The sequence below is a fragment of the Mercenaria mercenaria genome, chromosome 4 (genome assembly GCF_021730395.1).
Source record: "Mercenaria mercenaria strain notata chromosome 4, MADL_Memer_1, whole genome shotgun sequence".
NCBI classification, from domain to species: domain Eukaryota; kingdom Metazoa; phylum Mollusca; class Bivalvia; order Venerida; family Veneridae; genus Mercenaria; species Mercenaria mercenaria.
In genome coordinates, this window is record NC_069364.1 from 67,316,317 (window position 1) to 67,333,511 (window position 17,195).

Genomic DNA, 17,195 nt, shown 5'->3' on the forward strand with positions numbered 1-17,195 from the left:
GGGTTCTTTATCAAAAGGCACAATAACACCATCGGTGTAAAAAAGGCAGTTATAGTTATTTGATAAACAAACATCATGCAAGAGCGATAAAATGTTTTATATTTTCACATTATGTAATAGTTTATCAATTTTATTGTAGTCAAGTATTAATCAATACTGTCGAATTATGCACTTATTTTCTGCATTTAGCATCCTTCTATCGTATTTCAATTTAAATTAGCTGTTAACAGGTGCTACAAGTTTCAAATTTTGCCATAAGAATTAACGCAATGGCACATGTTATTTTCCCGATGTCAACCACAGGACCCTTTAAATACCAGATGGCACATGGCTTCTGCCAGTGTCTATGTGACATTAGTACATCATGGTCTCCATGTTTATTTTCGGCTTGCTTCTGGCGGATTTGGCTTACGGTAAGAAAACGTTCATTCTTCTTTTGAGATTTAACCTTGAAACAAGCCAATGTTTTTCTTTATTTTTCATAAGTTTCAAAACTGTTATTATATTGATACGTGGATGGTCAGCTTTTCCGTAAGTTTGGACTTTTAGAAAATGACAGCTTTCATTAACCTTAAGATATTTAGCACGTAGAAGCTTAAAGCATCTTTAATATGTCATGGATTGGATATATTTCCAAAACGTTACTTGATAGAGTAAGCACGTGTGACGCTTGGTGTGATAATTGCCTGGGATTTTGTAATAAATGAAAGTGATATGATATATACTAGGCTAAAGGTACATCTGTGGATTTGTTCCCTCACTGTTAGAACACGAGATTAACCAGTGCTCTACCAACCGAGTTGTGCCGCAGTCAGTCTATTCCCACAGTAGCCGAAATCTCAGACGGGAATTTTAAAACTAGTGAAACAGTGGAATGTTTCAACATTTTTGAAGTAGTTAAATGTCTCATTTCCAAACATGGAAAAGTTACGGGTCTGCGGTCCAACCTGCTGACCACTGCGCGATAGACTCCATATTGTTCTGACGGAATATATCGAAAATTATTTCTAACCATAACGGTACATTTGTCTTTCAGGGAATTCGCTGTCCCGTATTATAGGCGGTTCGGACACATCTATAAAATCTCACCCTTATCAAGTGTCGTTGCAAAACAGTTACGGCAGTCATAAATGTGGAGGTTCTATCGTTGGAAGTCAGTGGATACTTACAGCAGCTCATTGTGTTGAGTCAGGGTAAGCGAGAATAATAAAATAGTTGGGATTTACATGAGAATCGGAAAACAGTTTTCAGAATAGTGAAAATAGTTCTGAGGCAGTGTAAGTTAAAATGGTAAAATTGTTGTCAGTCAGATAAGAGATAAATTGGAAAAAGTTGTGAGTCAGAGTATCTGAATATAGTATTAGGAGTCAGGGTCACTGGCACCAGATCAGAAAGAAAATGCCTCCGTATGTGTTATACCCTACCCCTAGGTATTCTATAAGAACCATGGTCGTGAACGGGAAAATATACTAACCCGTTTCAATCGCGCATTTCATACCTAAAACACGCAGTTGGGTAAATGTGTACTATGGATATCAAACAAGTGGTAATTTATCTTCCATTGTGTACCAGTCACATTTTTCAATACATCTTATCTTAAAAAAACAACGCGTAGTTTATAGTAATTTCAAAATAACACAAAAAACTTGCTTGAACTTCCCTGGTGAAGTTCCGTTCTAGATTACAAAACCATTCTGATTGGCTGTTGTAAAAATGTATGTCAATCGTCATTTTACTACACGTGTCCGCTAAAATGTGAAAATGCAGCAAAATGTGCAAAATGAATAAAATATACAGAACAGATGCAGACCAATGTACGATTTCAAATTAAAGATCATATACAAGATGAATTTCATTCATCATTTCGAGTTTTAGTGTAAAATTGTGATTTTTTTAAAATCCGTTTTTGTTTGTTTACGTTTCGCCAAACATGTGCGCACTGCCATGACCTCTAGACCGGATGTTCATTAGGGAAGTTCAAGCAAGTTTTTTCTGTAACGTTGACGAAAGCATAAAATATGTTGATAATCTCAGCAATATGGAATATTGAGACAATGTGACTGGTGCACGATGGATGATAAATTATCGCTTGTTCAATATACTAGGTACACATTCACCGAACTGCGCGTTTAAGTTGAGAAATGTACGATTGAAATGGGTTAGTGCACTTTCCCGTTCATGACCATGGTTCTTATAGAATACCTAGGGGTAGGGTATAACACGTACGGGGGTATTTTCTTTCTGATCTGGTGCCAGTGGTCAGGGTTAGCTGAGAGTGCTAAAATAGTTACGAGTCAGTGTATTTAAGAAAAATAAAATAGTGGTAAGTCAATGTAGTTAAAATGCTCAAACAGTTGTGAAAAAGAGTGAAAGGGTTGTAGAGGTCACAGTAGGTGAGAATCGTAAGAGTTGTGAGTCAGGGTAAGATTCTGTTCTACAAATATTTATTCTATATAGATTTTTAAAAAAAGAACAGCCAGAACAGCTGATTATTTATATAACCTAAAATAATACTTCAAGTGCACCCGAATAGTAATCTACACACACAATAGTACATAATGTAATAAAATGCTGTAAATCAACGTCGTAAAATAAAGAATGCACATCATATGAATAAAAGTCTAAACAACCTAATAGAGAAGGCTTATAAAACCTATTCAAATAAATGCAAGTCACATACCAGAACTGAAGAAAAAAAATGTCACCTCCGGCTTTCCATAGTTCCGGTTGTGTATATTTCTGATACTTATAAAGCTTGACACAATTTCTGTTTATTTAGAAATGCTGAAGATTTCACGATCTCCCTCAATGACGGGACGCTGGATGGAAAATATACAGTATACGATGTAGCAGTCATAAAAGTAAGCAGAACTCCTCCGATTTATTTCAAACATTTGTATGCTTTGTACAGGTATTTAATACAAAATCATGAAATTGCGGTCTGGATGACTGCCAAATCACATTTTTCTCAAATATGAATTGTACATATTTGAACTGTTCATAACTGAGTCACCGTATTTCACTTTTTAACAAATATTTAATTTTCAAGCAATTAAGAGGATTACGTTCAGCTTTTTATTACAGATAGTTGAACCAAAGACAATACATTGTATATAAAACTTCTGCATGAAAATCCATCTGTACTTCTTGGCAATGCGACGCAACGCAGAAAAAGTGATGTTAAAACAGCTTTTTTAAAAATGTATTATGTCAATTTACAGCACCCTGACTACGTGCACCAAGGATCTGGAGCCTTTCCCAATAACATTGCCCTCCTTAAGTTGAAGACCCGGATGGATTTCAATACTTACGGACATATTGCCATCTCCCTGGCTGCTTCTGGTCAGACTTTTGAATGGGACACCTGCACAATTACTGGTTGGGGACTCACAGCAGGTATGCACTGATGTGATTCCCGTCTTTCGAGTTTGAAAGTCTATACAAACCATCCAACATCCCCACCCACAAACACCCAACCCCAAAACAGTTGCAGTTTAAACTGGAAGCCTAGCAAGACTTGACATGAGAGGCGGATATTCCTATCTGCGGATACAATTAATGATATATTCTTTTTTTTTCTTGTATATTATACACTGAAACGCTTTGAAAATACACTTTTTGATTCAGCCAAAACTTATTGTAAATATTTGAGAAAAAAATGATTAGAAGGTAATTTTAGACTTATCACATTAGAACAAATTCTTATATTTAATTTAGAAGTTAACGCTGAAAATACCGACAATGCTAGTCCGGTATACAAGAAATGAAATGCGTCTTTTTACAGTGGATGATATGAACAGCACCCCCAACGTTCTGCAAGAGACTACTGGAACAGTGCTGTCAAGTGACGGATGTACTAGCGCTTTTGGGTCAAACTACAACCACGATGTGCATATGTGTCTTGGTAACAGCGAAAGTGGGACATGCAACGTAAGTATAGTAATCCCTCGTCGGTATGGATAATCGTGAATTTTAACTTCTGTGAGAGACATTTCACCATGATCTCTGCAATAGTTCAGTTAACAAATTCAAACGGGCACAATTTAGATCACATGGCGAACTCTACAGCTCTTGGTGAAGGGGAAGACCCCATGTGTCCTCCTGGCACTGATCAGTCATGAGCGAGAACCTTCCATTAGTCAGATAAATGGCCTCCTCACATGAAATTTTTTATACCCAGATCAAGGTTTCGAACCCACATGGGAACGGGGCACGTGATTTCGAGCAAGAGACATTAACCAATTGGCCACGTATGCCACTTGTTCACATTTTTTTTTATCTCTTATCATATGCTGTAATAGTAAACGTTGTATGCTGTACAAAATATTTTATTGTTGTAGCAAGACAGTGGTGGTCCTATGGTTTGTAGTGGGGTGTTGGCGGGTGTAGCCTCGTGGGGCCGGGTTGGATGTGACCCAAGTTACCCAAGCGTCTATGCCAGGGTGTCTACTTACAGACAGTGGATCGATGATACTATCGCCACAAACTGAGAATCGGAATTTTGCTATTTGCAGACGATTGTTTGAAATACGATCAATAAACATTTAGCAAATTATGACTGTATTAAAAACTTATTTCTATGTGAAAAAAATGCCTGTGACTTTGTCATCTTTGTAAATCATTTTATTTCTTTCCTTTTTATACTGCACATGAGACTGTACAGTTAGAACTACAAAGGGAGGTTATCAAAGAAAACAGATTTGATAAAACCTTCTACGGTATTTATCAATATTCAGACTTTGGTGAAGCTTATCATACAAAGGATTTAACAAAACAATTACCATATTTTATGTTAATAACTAAAAATGTGGCAACCACATTTTACACAAAGGCAATGTGAGACTTCAAAGTAACTCCTAATTATTAAAGATACATTATACTGAACCGGATTTTATTCCCGGCCGAAGATGTTGTAAAATTCTGCGTCATGGCAATTTTCCTATTGCATTTGATAAGATTATGTGACTTTGATTATGTCTGGGGAACATCTATAACAGGGACTGAATGTCTTCTGGTCTACTACACTGAGACCTTCCGTTTTTGTTCTGTTTACTTTTTATAACTATTTATACAAATAATTAGTTTTAAGTTTACACATACTATACTTAAAATCCCTTATTTACAGTGTCATATAACATTAACATAGTGCAGGTTTCTGTACAATTATTTAGTATAATCTCCCTAGTGGTGCTTTGCCACTGACTGTTTCGGGGCGATGTGTCTGTGCTCCTGGCATACATACACCGCTGCAGGGTCACGGTTTGTATGTCTGTGTTCCTGGCATACATACACCGCTGCAGGGTCACGGTTTGTTTGTCTGTGTTCCTGGCATACATACACCGCTGCAGGGTCACGGTTTGTGTGTCTGTGTTCCTGGCATACATACACCGCTGCAGGGTCACGGTTTGTTTGTCTGTGTTCCTGGCATACATACACCGCTGCAGAGTCACGGTTTGTTTGTCTGTGTTCCTGGCATACATAAACCGCTGCAGGGCCACGGTTTGTGTGTCTGTGTTCCTGGCATACACACACCGCTGCAGGACCACGGTTTGTTTGTCTGTGTCCTTGGCATACATACACCGCTGCAGGGTCACGGTTTGTGTGTCTGTGTTCCTGGCTTTTCCTACCTTATATCTGCAACTATGGGTAACCTCTTGTACCAGAAAATTTTACTGCACTTTATAAAATATACCCTACTTGAGAGAAGAGTGACGCAGAATTATGACATTTTGTCTTCAAGCAAATTGTATGCCGACTGAAAGTTATACCCCGTAGCCATACTACAGAGTTGTAAAATTAACACAAATTCTTTCTTTTCTTTTCAAATAATCTGTATTTTACTTTGATCATAAAATTAAGAAATAAAACACATTTCGAACCATCATTCCATAAATAAAGCAAAATTAGGCTATGAATATGAATAGTGTTGACCTCTGAAAATGAAAGGAACATGGACCTTCAACAAATTGTGTTAGATGTTCGATTCTATGCACGTTACCTTTTAAAAATTTCGGCATCTAATCTCTAGTTCAGCAGAGATAATAACGAATTTCATGTTTATAAAACATAATCATAATAGTAGGCTCTTGCAAAAAAAGAGACACTCTCATGAGTAAATTTTCAGGTAAGTAAAGACATTCTCGAGAAATGACAAATCAGCACGATCAGCGCGTGTCTGTTCTTGCTTTTATCCTGACCAAGGCCTTTAATGTAATGAACCCGTAATGACAATTGCTATTTTCCGTTCAATTCCGTTTTCTCCGTATGTGATTTCGGCATTTTCCGGTTGTAGTAAAAATCAGTTTGGTATGACCGAGGGATACCGAAAAAGCATACAACTTTATTAAGGTTGAGCACTGTTCAAAGTCAGTCTTTCCCTAGAAGTGATGGAAAGGTAAGGATAGACACTTAAAGGAGTAAACAACAGAACAAATAGTTTCTTGATCTATACAGAGCCTATCACACATCACAAAATATGTTGTAAAAATACTGCATGTCATTTTAATCAATATTACTGTTTGAAGAAACTGATCCGAAATACTCGATAAAAAAGTGAAATTATTGAGTTCAAAGTAAAGTTTTATAAAAACAAAATCAATTGAATAAATTAAAGCAATTTCAGAATGAATGATATAAATATGTGTATAATAGAACAGTGTTAATACGAGCTTTCTAGTATGTAAAACTAACCAATTCAGAAACAAAGTAATGAAAAAGAAAAGAAAAACGCGAGCGCTTCAGTTTCTGAAATCGTCACATTTTCGTTATAATATAAACAAAAGAAACATGACATCACTTGTTTGAACACCGAGTGTCATTATAGAAATCAATATAAATTCGGTTTTTTTTTTTCTCTCTTTTTTTATTTTTTTTTATTTTTTTTTTTATTTGTTTAACTGAATACCTCATTTTAAAAAGTCAATTAAACTTTTACGATGCCTGAAAAGACAAATAGGCCTACATCCTACATTGAATGACCCGACATAAAACAATCGATCTATACCCTTGCTATCATCTATTCATAAATCCATGTCAATAATTCCTATTCAATAAAATACCGGTAGATCAATAGTTCAGATATAGTTGGGTAGTAGGGCGAATTAAAGGTTTAAACCACGTTTTTATTCGGAAAAACACTCGCTATTTTTCTCAAATCAAGTAAATTTCATATCAAACTGTATTGTTGTATTGTGTGTGTTTTATTGGTACGCCATTTTAAAGGGCACAGTAAAGGCATCGTTCTTTCCTTATATAGGCATAACCAGATATGATATTTAAGGCGTAACTATGTCAAATACAATTAAAAAGGGAGCTTAAATTTAAGGTATACACTTCTATTTATAAACTAAGGTTCATATTGAAACATAGCCCACAAATATTATTCACTTAGTTGAAATCTATTGATATACTATGTATGGTAAAGCCCACATACGGAAAACAAATATGATGTCACTGTGCCCAAAATGGCTGCAATTTCATTACATAGATGGTATTCAAATGGTTACACCTTTTTTGTTTATATTCCAATTTTGATACTTTTCCGTCGGTGTCAGCGTTTCACCAAATTCTTTCTGCCAAATGTCGCGTTTTCTGCTTTAATTATACATTAGTGAAATCAAGCACGTTTAAACATACGTTAATCAAATCTGGGCAACATACAATAATATATAAATGCAGTAAGCTCAAAAATATCATAAATTACATAACTTGTTATAAATCAGATAAAGAAAGAAATAGATACATAATATGATATGTGTGGTGTTACTTGATAACCATACATAATATATAAATACAATGAAAAAACGCTCGCTCATATGGCCAGTTGTCTTGCTATTTATTCAGTGGCTACAGGAGAAGTTTCTTAATAGCGATATATCTTTAGTTTCAATTTTAAAAAGAGCTACCTCTGTTTTGTGACTGATAGCTCTTTAGAGAAATCTATTTCTTTGTAACAGAGATAGTAGTATACCATAATGAGATATTTGCAAGGCTCTGACTTTTCTATAATGATGTCTCTCTTTAATTTACATATTTCAGTAATGGACACATTGTATGTCTATATCAATAAAGTACACGGAATCCCGAGCCTCAGTGACCCTCCATAAATAAATGCTACACGATATATTATTTCATGTTTGCTCTCTAAATAAATTCGTTAAACCGCGTGTACGGGCCAACACCTTTAAAAGTAAACAGGTACGCACATGTAAATTTGTTTGTAACATAGCACTTTTGGAATGAATGAAATTCTATTTAGTTAATATAAAAAGGAAAATTACCAATATCACACATTTGGGGGTACTATTTGTTTGTTTTACACAGTTTTTGTTTTAATAATTTCTTAAATATATATAACAAACGGTTAAGCCTTTACCAGTGGTTATGTGTGTAATATACGGATATAAACAAATGTGAAGGAATAAGATCTAAATTCGGTATGTCTATTCTCTGTTCCAGTTTTATACAAAATGCAAGTCATGTAGATTATGTTTATTTTCATTTCTAATCTCGGTATTGTTAATTATTTGCTTTACACTTAATTCCTTTATATCGTTAAGTACTACCAATACATTAGAGTATTTAACACATAACATCTCTTTTTATAGAATGATTTCGATTTAATTTGTTCTGGTTAATCATTTTATTCATGGTTTTGCATTCGCCTTAATTCACTTTTCTATTTTACCTACCATTTTATCAATTGAGATATTTTGTGAAAAATGTATACTGTACTTTTACGACTTTCAGTTTTTTATTCAATGTATAATTAAATCACACGTAAACGTTTTCGAAATTTCAAATATCATTTCTTTTATTTTACTAACATTAAAAACTTTCTGCAAAACAATATCACTATAATTAGATTATTTAGATATTTGTCTGCAACTACCTAAGTGAGAGGTCATATACTATCATAATAATGTAATAGAACGGAACGGAACAGAACAGAACAGATATTTTATTTGATAAACACAGATTACAAAACAAACATTCTGTAATAATATGAGAACAATTATACAGATATATATATAAATACACATAGATGGACACGCCGGATAAAATAACATCTCTTAAAATATAGGCGTTTCTGCAGACATTGTTTCCCCTCCACGATGCTGTTGCTGTTTGGAAATGTGCTACTGTTTTGGTATAATCTCATGTTGTTAACGGCTATTTTATCCGTTTAGATACTTTAAAAATTGTGTTATATACACCATACAATATTACAGTAATATGGGTCAATTGCAGGACATCCAAAATTGACGGCAAAAATAATTAATACATTATGTAAATTTCTACATAATTTAATTCAGTGACATGTTATAAATTTTGTCTACGTTATTTAAGCTACTTTCGAGGAAAATGTCAACACCGAAAATAATTATAGAAGTCCTTGAATGATTCAGGCTACAAAAATGAAAGGACACAAGTGAAGTATAGGTAAACAACCTTCAATTTATTGACATACTGTCAAAAAGACTGTATAATTACATTGTAATTGGTGTCAAAATACTGGTGTCTATTTTTTTCCTGCAGCATTTACATTTGATCATTGAAGCATTATTTACATTTTCATTCCTTGATTTTAGAGGTTTATCAAAATGTTGTTGATATTTTCACAAGAAATTTGATAATTATAATTTTTAACACTGACATGAAACTTTTCCTCAGTTTCATGTATACAGAATAATAGATTATCTAATCGTATCTTATCTATATCATTATGAATAGCAAATAATCTGAAATTCTTATTCCGGTGGGCGGATTAAAATAATATTTATTTTTTCACGAGGACCATATGTTAGACTGGCTACAGCCAAATATCTTATCCTCTTTAATTAAATTTATTATTATTATTATTATTATTATTATTATTATTATTATTATTATTAAAAGGAACTTTATGAAAACACACTACTTGTGAAAGTACTGCCTCTGGTGGATATTTCGATTCTGTAAGAGAAATCATAGAGTTTCGAAATGCCGTTACATTCCATCTGGCTTGCACTGAAGAACCCTAAAAAATAGGATTCGAAAGATGGGCATTGTATTTAATTAAAACTATTCAGTCAAGTTTTTTCATTATTGCGAAATAGAGTTATTATGGTATCTGTTTCGTGCCTCCACGTGTGAATGTCATACATGTTTATTTTCATTTTTCTATTTACAGAAAACTATGATTCTTGAGCGAGCCCATGTTCACGTCAATCCAGCTTATCAAACATGTTGACGCTATATATAACACTATGTTTGATTTTCTTCCTTAATCGAGGTAATTTTTGTACTTCATTGTATTCACGGTTTTATCTGTATAACAAACTAAATATTATACAACATAGTTTGTATCAAATGAATTAAAAATTGTCTCATCTAATTTTGGGACCACAGCTTCAATCTCATAAAAGATAATAAAACGGAATAAAAATATTGAGATGAAGATTTACGGAACAGTTTACGTGTTATATTTTGAGAGAAAAAAAATACGCTATTTTTTTCTTACACAACCAGTTTTTACTTCCTTAAAACAGATGCCAACAACAAGCCAGAAGAAAATGCAAAACTATGGGTGGGTTTTTTCCTGCAATTGATGACATGAAGACGATCATCTGAATATATCTCTTATCTAGAGAGGCACACTTACCCCAGACGCTGATTGCAGTCTTCTAATTTCTAAAACTTAGCTTAAGCTGAACCAGTCAGATGTTGGCATTTTTAGACTAGTTTCAAAATATACTTCATAGCTTTAAAACCAGTCTTGTTGCTGAAACATTTTTTTTCTCTCTCCCAATACAGCCATTGAAGCGCAGACATGCAAGTCGGACTATCCGGTTGCATACATGTGCCAAAGCAGCACAGTGCAAGGACCAGGTGTCAGACTCGACGTTTCGACCGCAGCAACATCCGGTTACAACAGCTGCACGTGCAGGGTGACTTCAAACACAACAGGATTTACAGTAGATTTTGAGGACAACCCTAACGCTACTGACTGTGGGGCTCAACTTGATTTATCATTCGACGACTTAGGTATTCAGCTCAAATGCGGGGTTCCGGCTCAGGGGCAGACTACAACAGGGATTTCGGCCAATGTCACTTTTACTAGGGATCCAGATGTTACAAACATAGATTCGGGTTATTGCCTGTCTTTCCATGCAAGTAAGTTGCAATCCTGTAAACCTTTATATCAATACATAATTATTCACGCAAGTTACGTTACAGTACGTTGTTTATAAGTGCATAAAGTACATTTGAGCCGTGCCATGGGAAAACCAACATAGTGGGTTTGCGACCAGCATGGATCCAGACCAGCCTGCGCATCCGCGCAGTCTGGTCAGGATCCATGCTGTTCGCTAAGAGTTTCTCCAATTCCAGTAGGCTTCAAAAGCGAACAGCATGGATCCTGACCAGACTGCACGGAGGCGCAGGCTGGTGTGGATCCATGCTGGTCGCAAACCCACTATGTTGGTTTTCCCATGGCGCGGCTCATTTATCGACAAAGCATACAGCATTTCTTTGATCCACAAAACGTAAGTATTTTGTACTGAACTAGCAGTCCCAAGTAGTGCTTTCTGGGTAAGCTGAGCAATGACAACTTAACAATAACCAAACACATTCTGGTATTATTTTTACATTTAAATGGCTTCCATATAGATTCATTTTACAAATGTAATTTGAGCAGCACCATGAGAAAACCAACATAGTGTATTTGCGACCAGAATGGAACCAGACAGCCTGCGCATCTGAGCAGTCTGTTCAGGATCCATGCTGTTCGCTAACGGTTTCTCTAATTGCAGTAGGCTTTGAATGCGAACAGCATGGATCCTGACCAGATTGTGTGGATGCGCGGGCTGGTGTGGATCCATGCTGATTGCAAATGCACTATGTTAGTTTTCTCATGGCGCGGCTCATTTGTAATGTTTCGATTATTTTCCAGATAGATCCGACATAGAGCTGACGTTAACATGTGTGGTCAATGACAAAACAAGCTCAAGTAGTTCACCTGTTACAACAACGTCACCAATACACACCAGTGTTCAGACTTCAAGTAGTGACACATCCATAACCATTTCTTCATCGGATTCGACTGGGATTACAACAGGTTCAACCAAAATAGTTGAGACTTCTACATCTTTGACAACTTCTGACACACCAACAACTGTTCAAACATCTACTTCTCAAGTTTCATCGACATTTTCAGATATTTCAACAACAACCTTTTCTCTAACTTCAACAACACAAGCAATGTCTACAACTATACAAATTTCAAATGATACAACACCATCCTCAGTCACCGTTAATACAACTTTATCACTTAACAGCAATACTGAAAGTGCGTTTACTACAGCACACAACAACGCAACCCAAGTCGCTTCAACTACATTAAATCCAGCGGAACATACAACGGAAACAAGTACAGAATCAACTCAAATGTCAACTTCTACTAATAATGTAGATCTAACAGACCCAGTAACAACAACAAACAATGACTTCACATCGACAAAACACAAAAATGTTACAACAGTATCTATATTGAACAACACATCGACAACAAGTACACCAAATACAACCTCGACTCTTCTTCCAGATGTTTCTTCATCCGGTGCTACAAAGTATACAGGTTTTGAAAATAGCACAACAACACCCATAAACAGTACAGTGTCACCTACACAGGGAAATGACACTTTTGCAACGTCTACAACAGTATCTATGACAGAAGCATCAAGTGACAATACAACCACTTCAGCATATAACACAACAACAGTATCGCCTAACATTACAACTCTTGTACCAAAACAATCAACCGATGATAATTCAAACATCACTTCAACAAACAAAACATACACAACAGGCCACACAAATACCCCTACAACAGAAGCGTATAGAAACAGTACGATAGAAACAAACACGACCGATTTTGTGAATACAACTTATGCACCGAACGTTACGCAGACAACAGAACAGACAAATACTACAACAGGTGCTTACAGTAACCACACAGTGGAAACAAACACAACTGATTTCGTGAATACAACTAATGCACCGAACGTTACACAGACAACAGAAAAGATAAATTCCACAACAACAGAAGCTTTTAGTAACCATACTATGGGATCTAATTCAACTGATTCAGTGAATACTACATCTGGACCGAATCTGACTACAGAACAGACAAACACTACAACAACAGAAACTTTCAGTACCCACACCATGGAAACAAATACGACTTATTTGCTGAATACAACAAATGCACCGAACGTTACGCAGACAACAGGACAGACAAACATTACAACAACAGAAGCATATAGGAACCACACGATAGAAACAAACACAACCGATTCAGTGAATACAACAGCTGACCCGATGCAGACAACGGAACAGACAAATGTAACAACAACAACAACAGAATTTTATAATGAAACCGTTATTAGTAACACAACCATTGACACTAATGATACAATGAGTACCAATGCAACTGCTAAACCAGAGAAAACGACAAAGGGATTTTGGGAGCCGCCATATCAGGATTATGATGTTCCTTCGAGATCAAAAAATATTAGTAAGTACTCCTAATTAATTTTAAATTAGGTAAACATGTGTCAAGTTTAAATAATTTAAAAAATATATATATTAATAGACCATTTGAGCAAGAAGAACGTAACACTATGCGGAGAAATTTTGTTTTTTGTTCAAATGTATACTTTCGGATATTGTTCCGAATGTTTATAATTACTCGGGAATTCTGTTTCAGCTTAATGTTAAATATTTACACATTTACTATATTCGATACGTTGATTATAAACAGTTTCCTTTGTTGGAACCTGTTTATTACATCGGTTTAGCGCCTGTTTTCTCCAGTTTAAAAAGGGCGTTTAGTCAGCCTAACCAGAGTTTCCGGAATATGTACAGATAATGATTTGTTGTCTATTACTGTAAACAATGGAACAACATTCACTACATGGATCTTAAATGACGGACGAATAAGTTCGGAAAAACTGTCCTTTGTCAATCAACACAAACTTCACTTCGCCAGGGAATCAAACTCATAACATTAGTCAACCTACCGACAATAATACATATAAATAAATTTGAAGGCACAACTAATACATGTAAATAAATACATGTATGCTATGTTTTCAGTAACAATACTTGTACCTGTCGCTGGGGTGTTGCTGCTAGTCTTTATAGCTGTTGTCGTCTATATCATGTGTAAAAGGTGAGTTGTTGTCTTCTTGACAAAACGATTAATTAATATCGGCACCTCGTGTACAAAGTGTTTAACTGGCTATTTGCCATACAGTTAACCACGTTTTTTTGCGCTGACGTGCTGATTTATATTTCCAATAAAGCGAAAAGTTAAAACGGTATCCTACAAAGGGCTAGAATGTGTACCTAGACGACTTTTCAAATGCTTTTGTTTTATGGGAAAAGTTTAAAAGAAAAGAACTCTTTAAATTTTGTAAAGCCTGCAAATGGCTTTTATAATTTGCTAATATTATAGGTATTCGTTCGTGTCACTTTTAATCCAAATTTATTTAACATATTATTTGTAAAATGTCTACTAATTTTTCATCAAATAACAATATTTGTTTTAAACATGTAGATCGAGAGATGCTAAAAGGAAGACAAGGGTTCCAAATAGCAAGAACAAAGCCAACAGAAACGCTAATGTAGCAAGAAGAGGGAATATGGAACAGAATAAAAGCGAAAACAATGAAAAACCTGAAAATCCTGCGGATATATTCACCACTCAAAGCATTGGAAAATATCCGGCAAAGTATAAAACTAAAAACGAGACTAAAGAAACCAATAAGAACAATTTGATAAGTAATAAAGAAGAAGAAAACATTCTTAGAGAAAAATTCAATAATACGCTAAATGGGAGCACCTTATCCGATACTACACAACCAAAGCATTATGAACCTTCTGAAAGAGAAAAGGACCTCATGGGTCACCTTGAACTTTCATCAATTGTAATAGAAAGCGACCCAAATGATCCAAATAGATATTTCAAGAAAAATGACCCTGGTGATTGGTACAGGGTTATTATGAAGGGTAAGAAACCACGTGACTCAAATACAACAGATGATAAAAGAATTAAATCAAGGAAACAGAAAAGTAAGAGCAGTAGTAGTGAAAACGAATCAGGAGAATCAAAACATAGACGAAAGAAACGTAGGGAAAGAAATGACAGAGCTCAAAGTGACTTTGGTTTAGGTGATTCCAGAAACAGAAAGACAAACAACAGACATTCAAGTTCGGACAGTTTTGATAGAACGTTAAGTGAAGATGAAACTGGAATGATGGCATCGATGAACTCAAGCCAGCCAAGACAGGTCGTTAGTAAACCTGACGATAAAAAGGAAACGATGCACAATGAACCGCACCTTACAAATCAGCCGAGGCAAGTATTCAGTTCACCAGCAAATGTAACAGAAATTAACGCAGAACCTGTTAAAACGAGAATGGTTGTCAGTAAGCCAAGCAATATAACAATGCCCTCACCACAACCATGGAATAATTCTAAAGGTACCGTTATGCAGGTAAACAACAGACCCGGGGACCAGGTAAAAGGCAACCATTTGAACAGAGAAACTTCTACATCATCTTCTTCTAGCGACACATTCTCAAACACAAATCCACAGAGAAACACTCCATTACGCTCAAGTCAAACAAGAAATAATTTGTTTGGCTCTGGCTCAAAACTGAATTCTCAAAATGCCTCTAAAGAAAACGAAGGGGACACAAAACTGGAGGTTAAACGTCCAGACATTGTGCCACCATTAAATTTAACTAATACGGGTGACAAAGTTGGGAGAACAGAGGATGGATTCGAGGAATTTCTTCTAAGTGAGTGTTAGCGTGTTAGGTGATTTTCTGAGCAAGTATAAATATCTATTTATCTAATATTTTATGTCTGACACGTGTATCTTGTGATAAAGTTACATGTGACAATCTCAGCGAATGTTGACAATTGAAAGCCGCGGTTGATCCGAAAGATCATTTGCAATTAGTGTTGGGTCTTTTTGTTCAGGGTTCTACTTTATCAAGGCACAAGACTAGTTTCTTTGAATGTAACAGGATGTAATGTCATGAATACTGAATTAAAAAGAAAAAGAACAGCCTACAGTAACTGATATAGCACTTAGTACTGTGTAACAATGAAAATGGAAGAGACAAATGTAAATAGATTTTTTTTTCATTTGGTGTTCCACGGAATACATTCCTTTGCCTTCGCTTCATGCATTGAAGAATAAATTGATAGCTGAAAATACATGGATTGGAGCTTTTAGTGTGCATGTAGACAAAAGAAGTTGTTGTTAAACACATGTGTTGATCAAATTCAGTTAAGATAACATGTACATGTAATCTATACTTTTTGACATACCGACCATATTATGTAAATTATTGTTCTCACTATTTTCTTTTTTTTTTCTATGCTATAACGCTATTTTGATAACGACTACTCGAGTTTCTATAATGACAACTGTATTTAACTGCCTGAAATAATTTGACTACTGCGGAATATTTACCTTTTATTTTATTTATTTATTAATTTCCTGTGATTGTTTTCTTTTATGGTACATGTTTTTTTCTGTACGTTACTAATTCTAGTATTATTGCTTGTGTTCAGCAGAATGAACCAGTACGTGATTCACTGGGTAAATGATTGGACCAGTATGTGACCGAACCCGTATATGGGTGGACCATTGTGATTGGACCATTATGTGATTGAACCCGTATATGGGTGAACCATTGTGATTTGAACCATTATGTGATTGAACCACTGTGATTCTCTAATCTCTATTCCGTCCAGTTCTTCTTGTTGGTGCTATACTTGTAAATAAGATGATGTCTATTTATAAAATAAATTCTATTTACACAAGACTGACTTATTGGTATGTTTTATTCATAGAAAGCTTGTCAAGATCTTCAATATATGACCCAGGGATGTGCCTTCGCCTACTAAATCGCCCTTTCGCAGAAGATACTCTGCCAGTCTTATACCAAGTATATGACGAATACACTTTATGTAACAACAGAGAAGGTGAAACCAGTGTATCTCAGATATATAATTTTCCTGAAAACTTAATTCCCTTAATAATTCTTGTGCCTAAGATTTTCAAAATTACCTGGAGGTCATTTGGATCAAACTTTCGACATAACCGAGCTAAAATAAATATTATAAGTATGAACTA

At 35.2% G+C, this 17,195-nt stretch overlaps 2 protein-coding genes across 4 annotated transcripts; both read left to right on the plus strand.

Annotated features, from left to right (window-relative positions):
* Positions 1-268: 268 nt before the first annotated feature.
* On the plus strand, positions 269-4,555 carry LOC123553447 (chymotrypsinogen A-like). Its single transcript, XM_045343159.2, has 6 exons — positions 269-413; positions 1,037-1,193; positions 2,780-2,861; positions 3,222-3,396; positions 3,785-3,930; positions 4,341-4,555. Exons 1-6 carry the CDS (start codon positions 365-367, stop codon positions 4,488-4,490), a joined length of 759 nt encoding a protein of 252 aa, XP_045199094.2. The 5' UTR covers positions 269-364; the 3' UTR covers positions 4,491-4,555.
* Positions 4,556-7,938: 3,383 nt separating this feature from the next.
* LOC123552000 (mucin-5AC-like) lies at positions 7,939-16,888 on the plus strand. Of its 3 annotated transcripts, none has more exons than XM_045341342.2 (6): positions 7,939-8,298; positions 10,172-10,273; positions 10,795-11,154; positions 11,933-13,555; positions 14,137-14,212; positions 14,600-16,888. In XM_045341342.2, the coding sequence occupies exons 2-6, from the start codon at positions 10,225-10,227 to the stop codon at positions 15,855-15,857; spliced, it is 3,366 nt and encodes a 1,121-aa protein (XP_045197277.2). In that variant the 5' UTR covers positions 7,939-8,298; positions 10,172-10,224; the 3' UTR covers positions 15,858-16,888. The 3 variants fall into 3 exon arrangements, with proteins under 3 accessions (XP_045197277.2, XP_045197279.2, XP_045197278.2); XM_045341344.2 differs by lacking the exon at positions 7,939-8,298 and adding an exon at positions 8,304-8,435; XM_045341343.2 differs by lacking the exon at positions 7,939-8,298 and adding an exon at positions 8,675-9,441.
* The last annotated feature ends 307 nt before the right edge of the window (positions 16,889-17,195 follow it).

Coding starts and splice junctions, on each gene's coding strand:
- LOC123553447 (XM_045343159.2), top strand. CDS start 365: ATGGTCTCCATGTTTATTTTCGGCTTGCTTCTGGCGGATTTGGCTTAC. Junction 414..1,036: donor TCTGGCGGATTTGGCTTACG/GTAAGAAAACGT, acceptor TTTGTCTTTCAG/GGAATTCGCTGTCCCGTATT. Junction 2,862..3,221: donor ACGATGTAGCAGTCATAAAA/GTAAGCAGAACT, acceptor GTCAATTTACAG/CACCCTGACTACGTGCACCA.
- LOC123552000 (XM_045341342.2), top strand. CDS start 10,225: ATGTTGACGCTATATATAACACTATGTTTGATTTTCTTCCTTAATCGA. Junction 10,274..10,794: donor GATTTTCTTCCTTAATCGAG/GTAATTTTTGTA, acceptor CTCCCAATACAG/CCATTGAAGCGCAGACATGC. Junction 11,155..11,932: donor TTGCCTGTCTTTCCATGCAA/GTAAGTTGCAAT, acceptor ATTATTTTCCAG/ATAGATCCGACATAGAGCTG.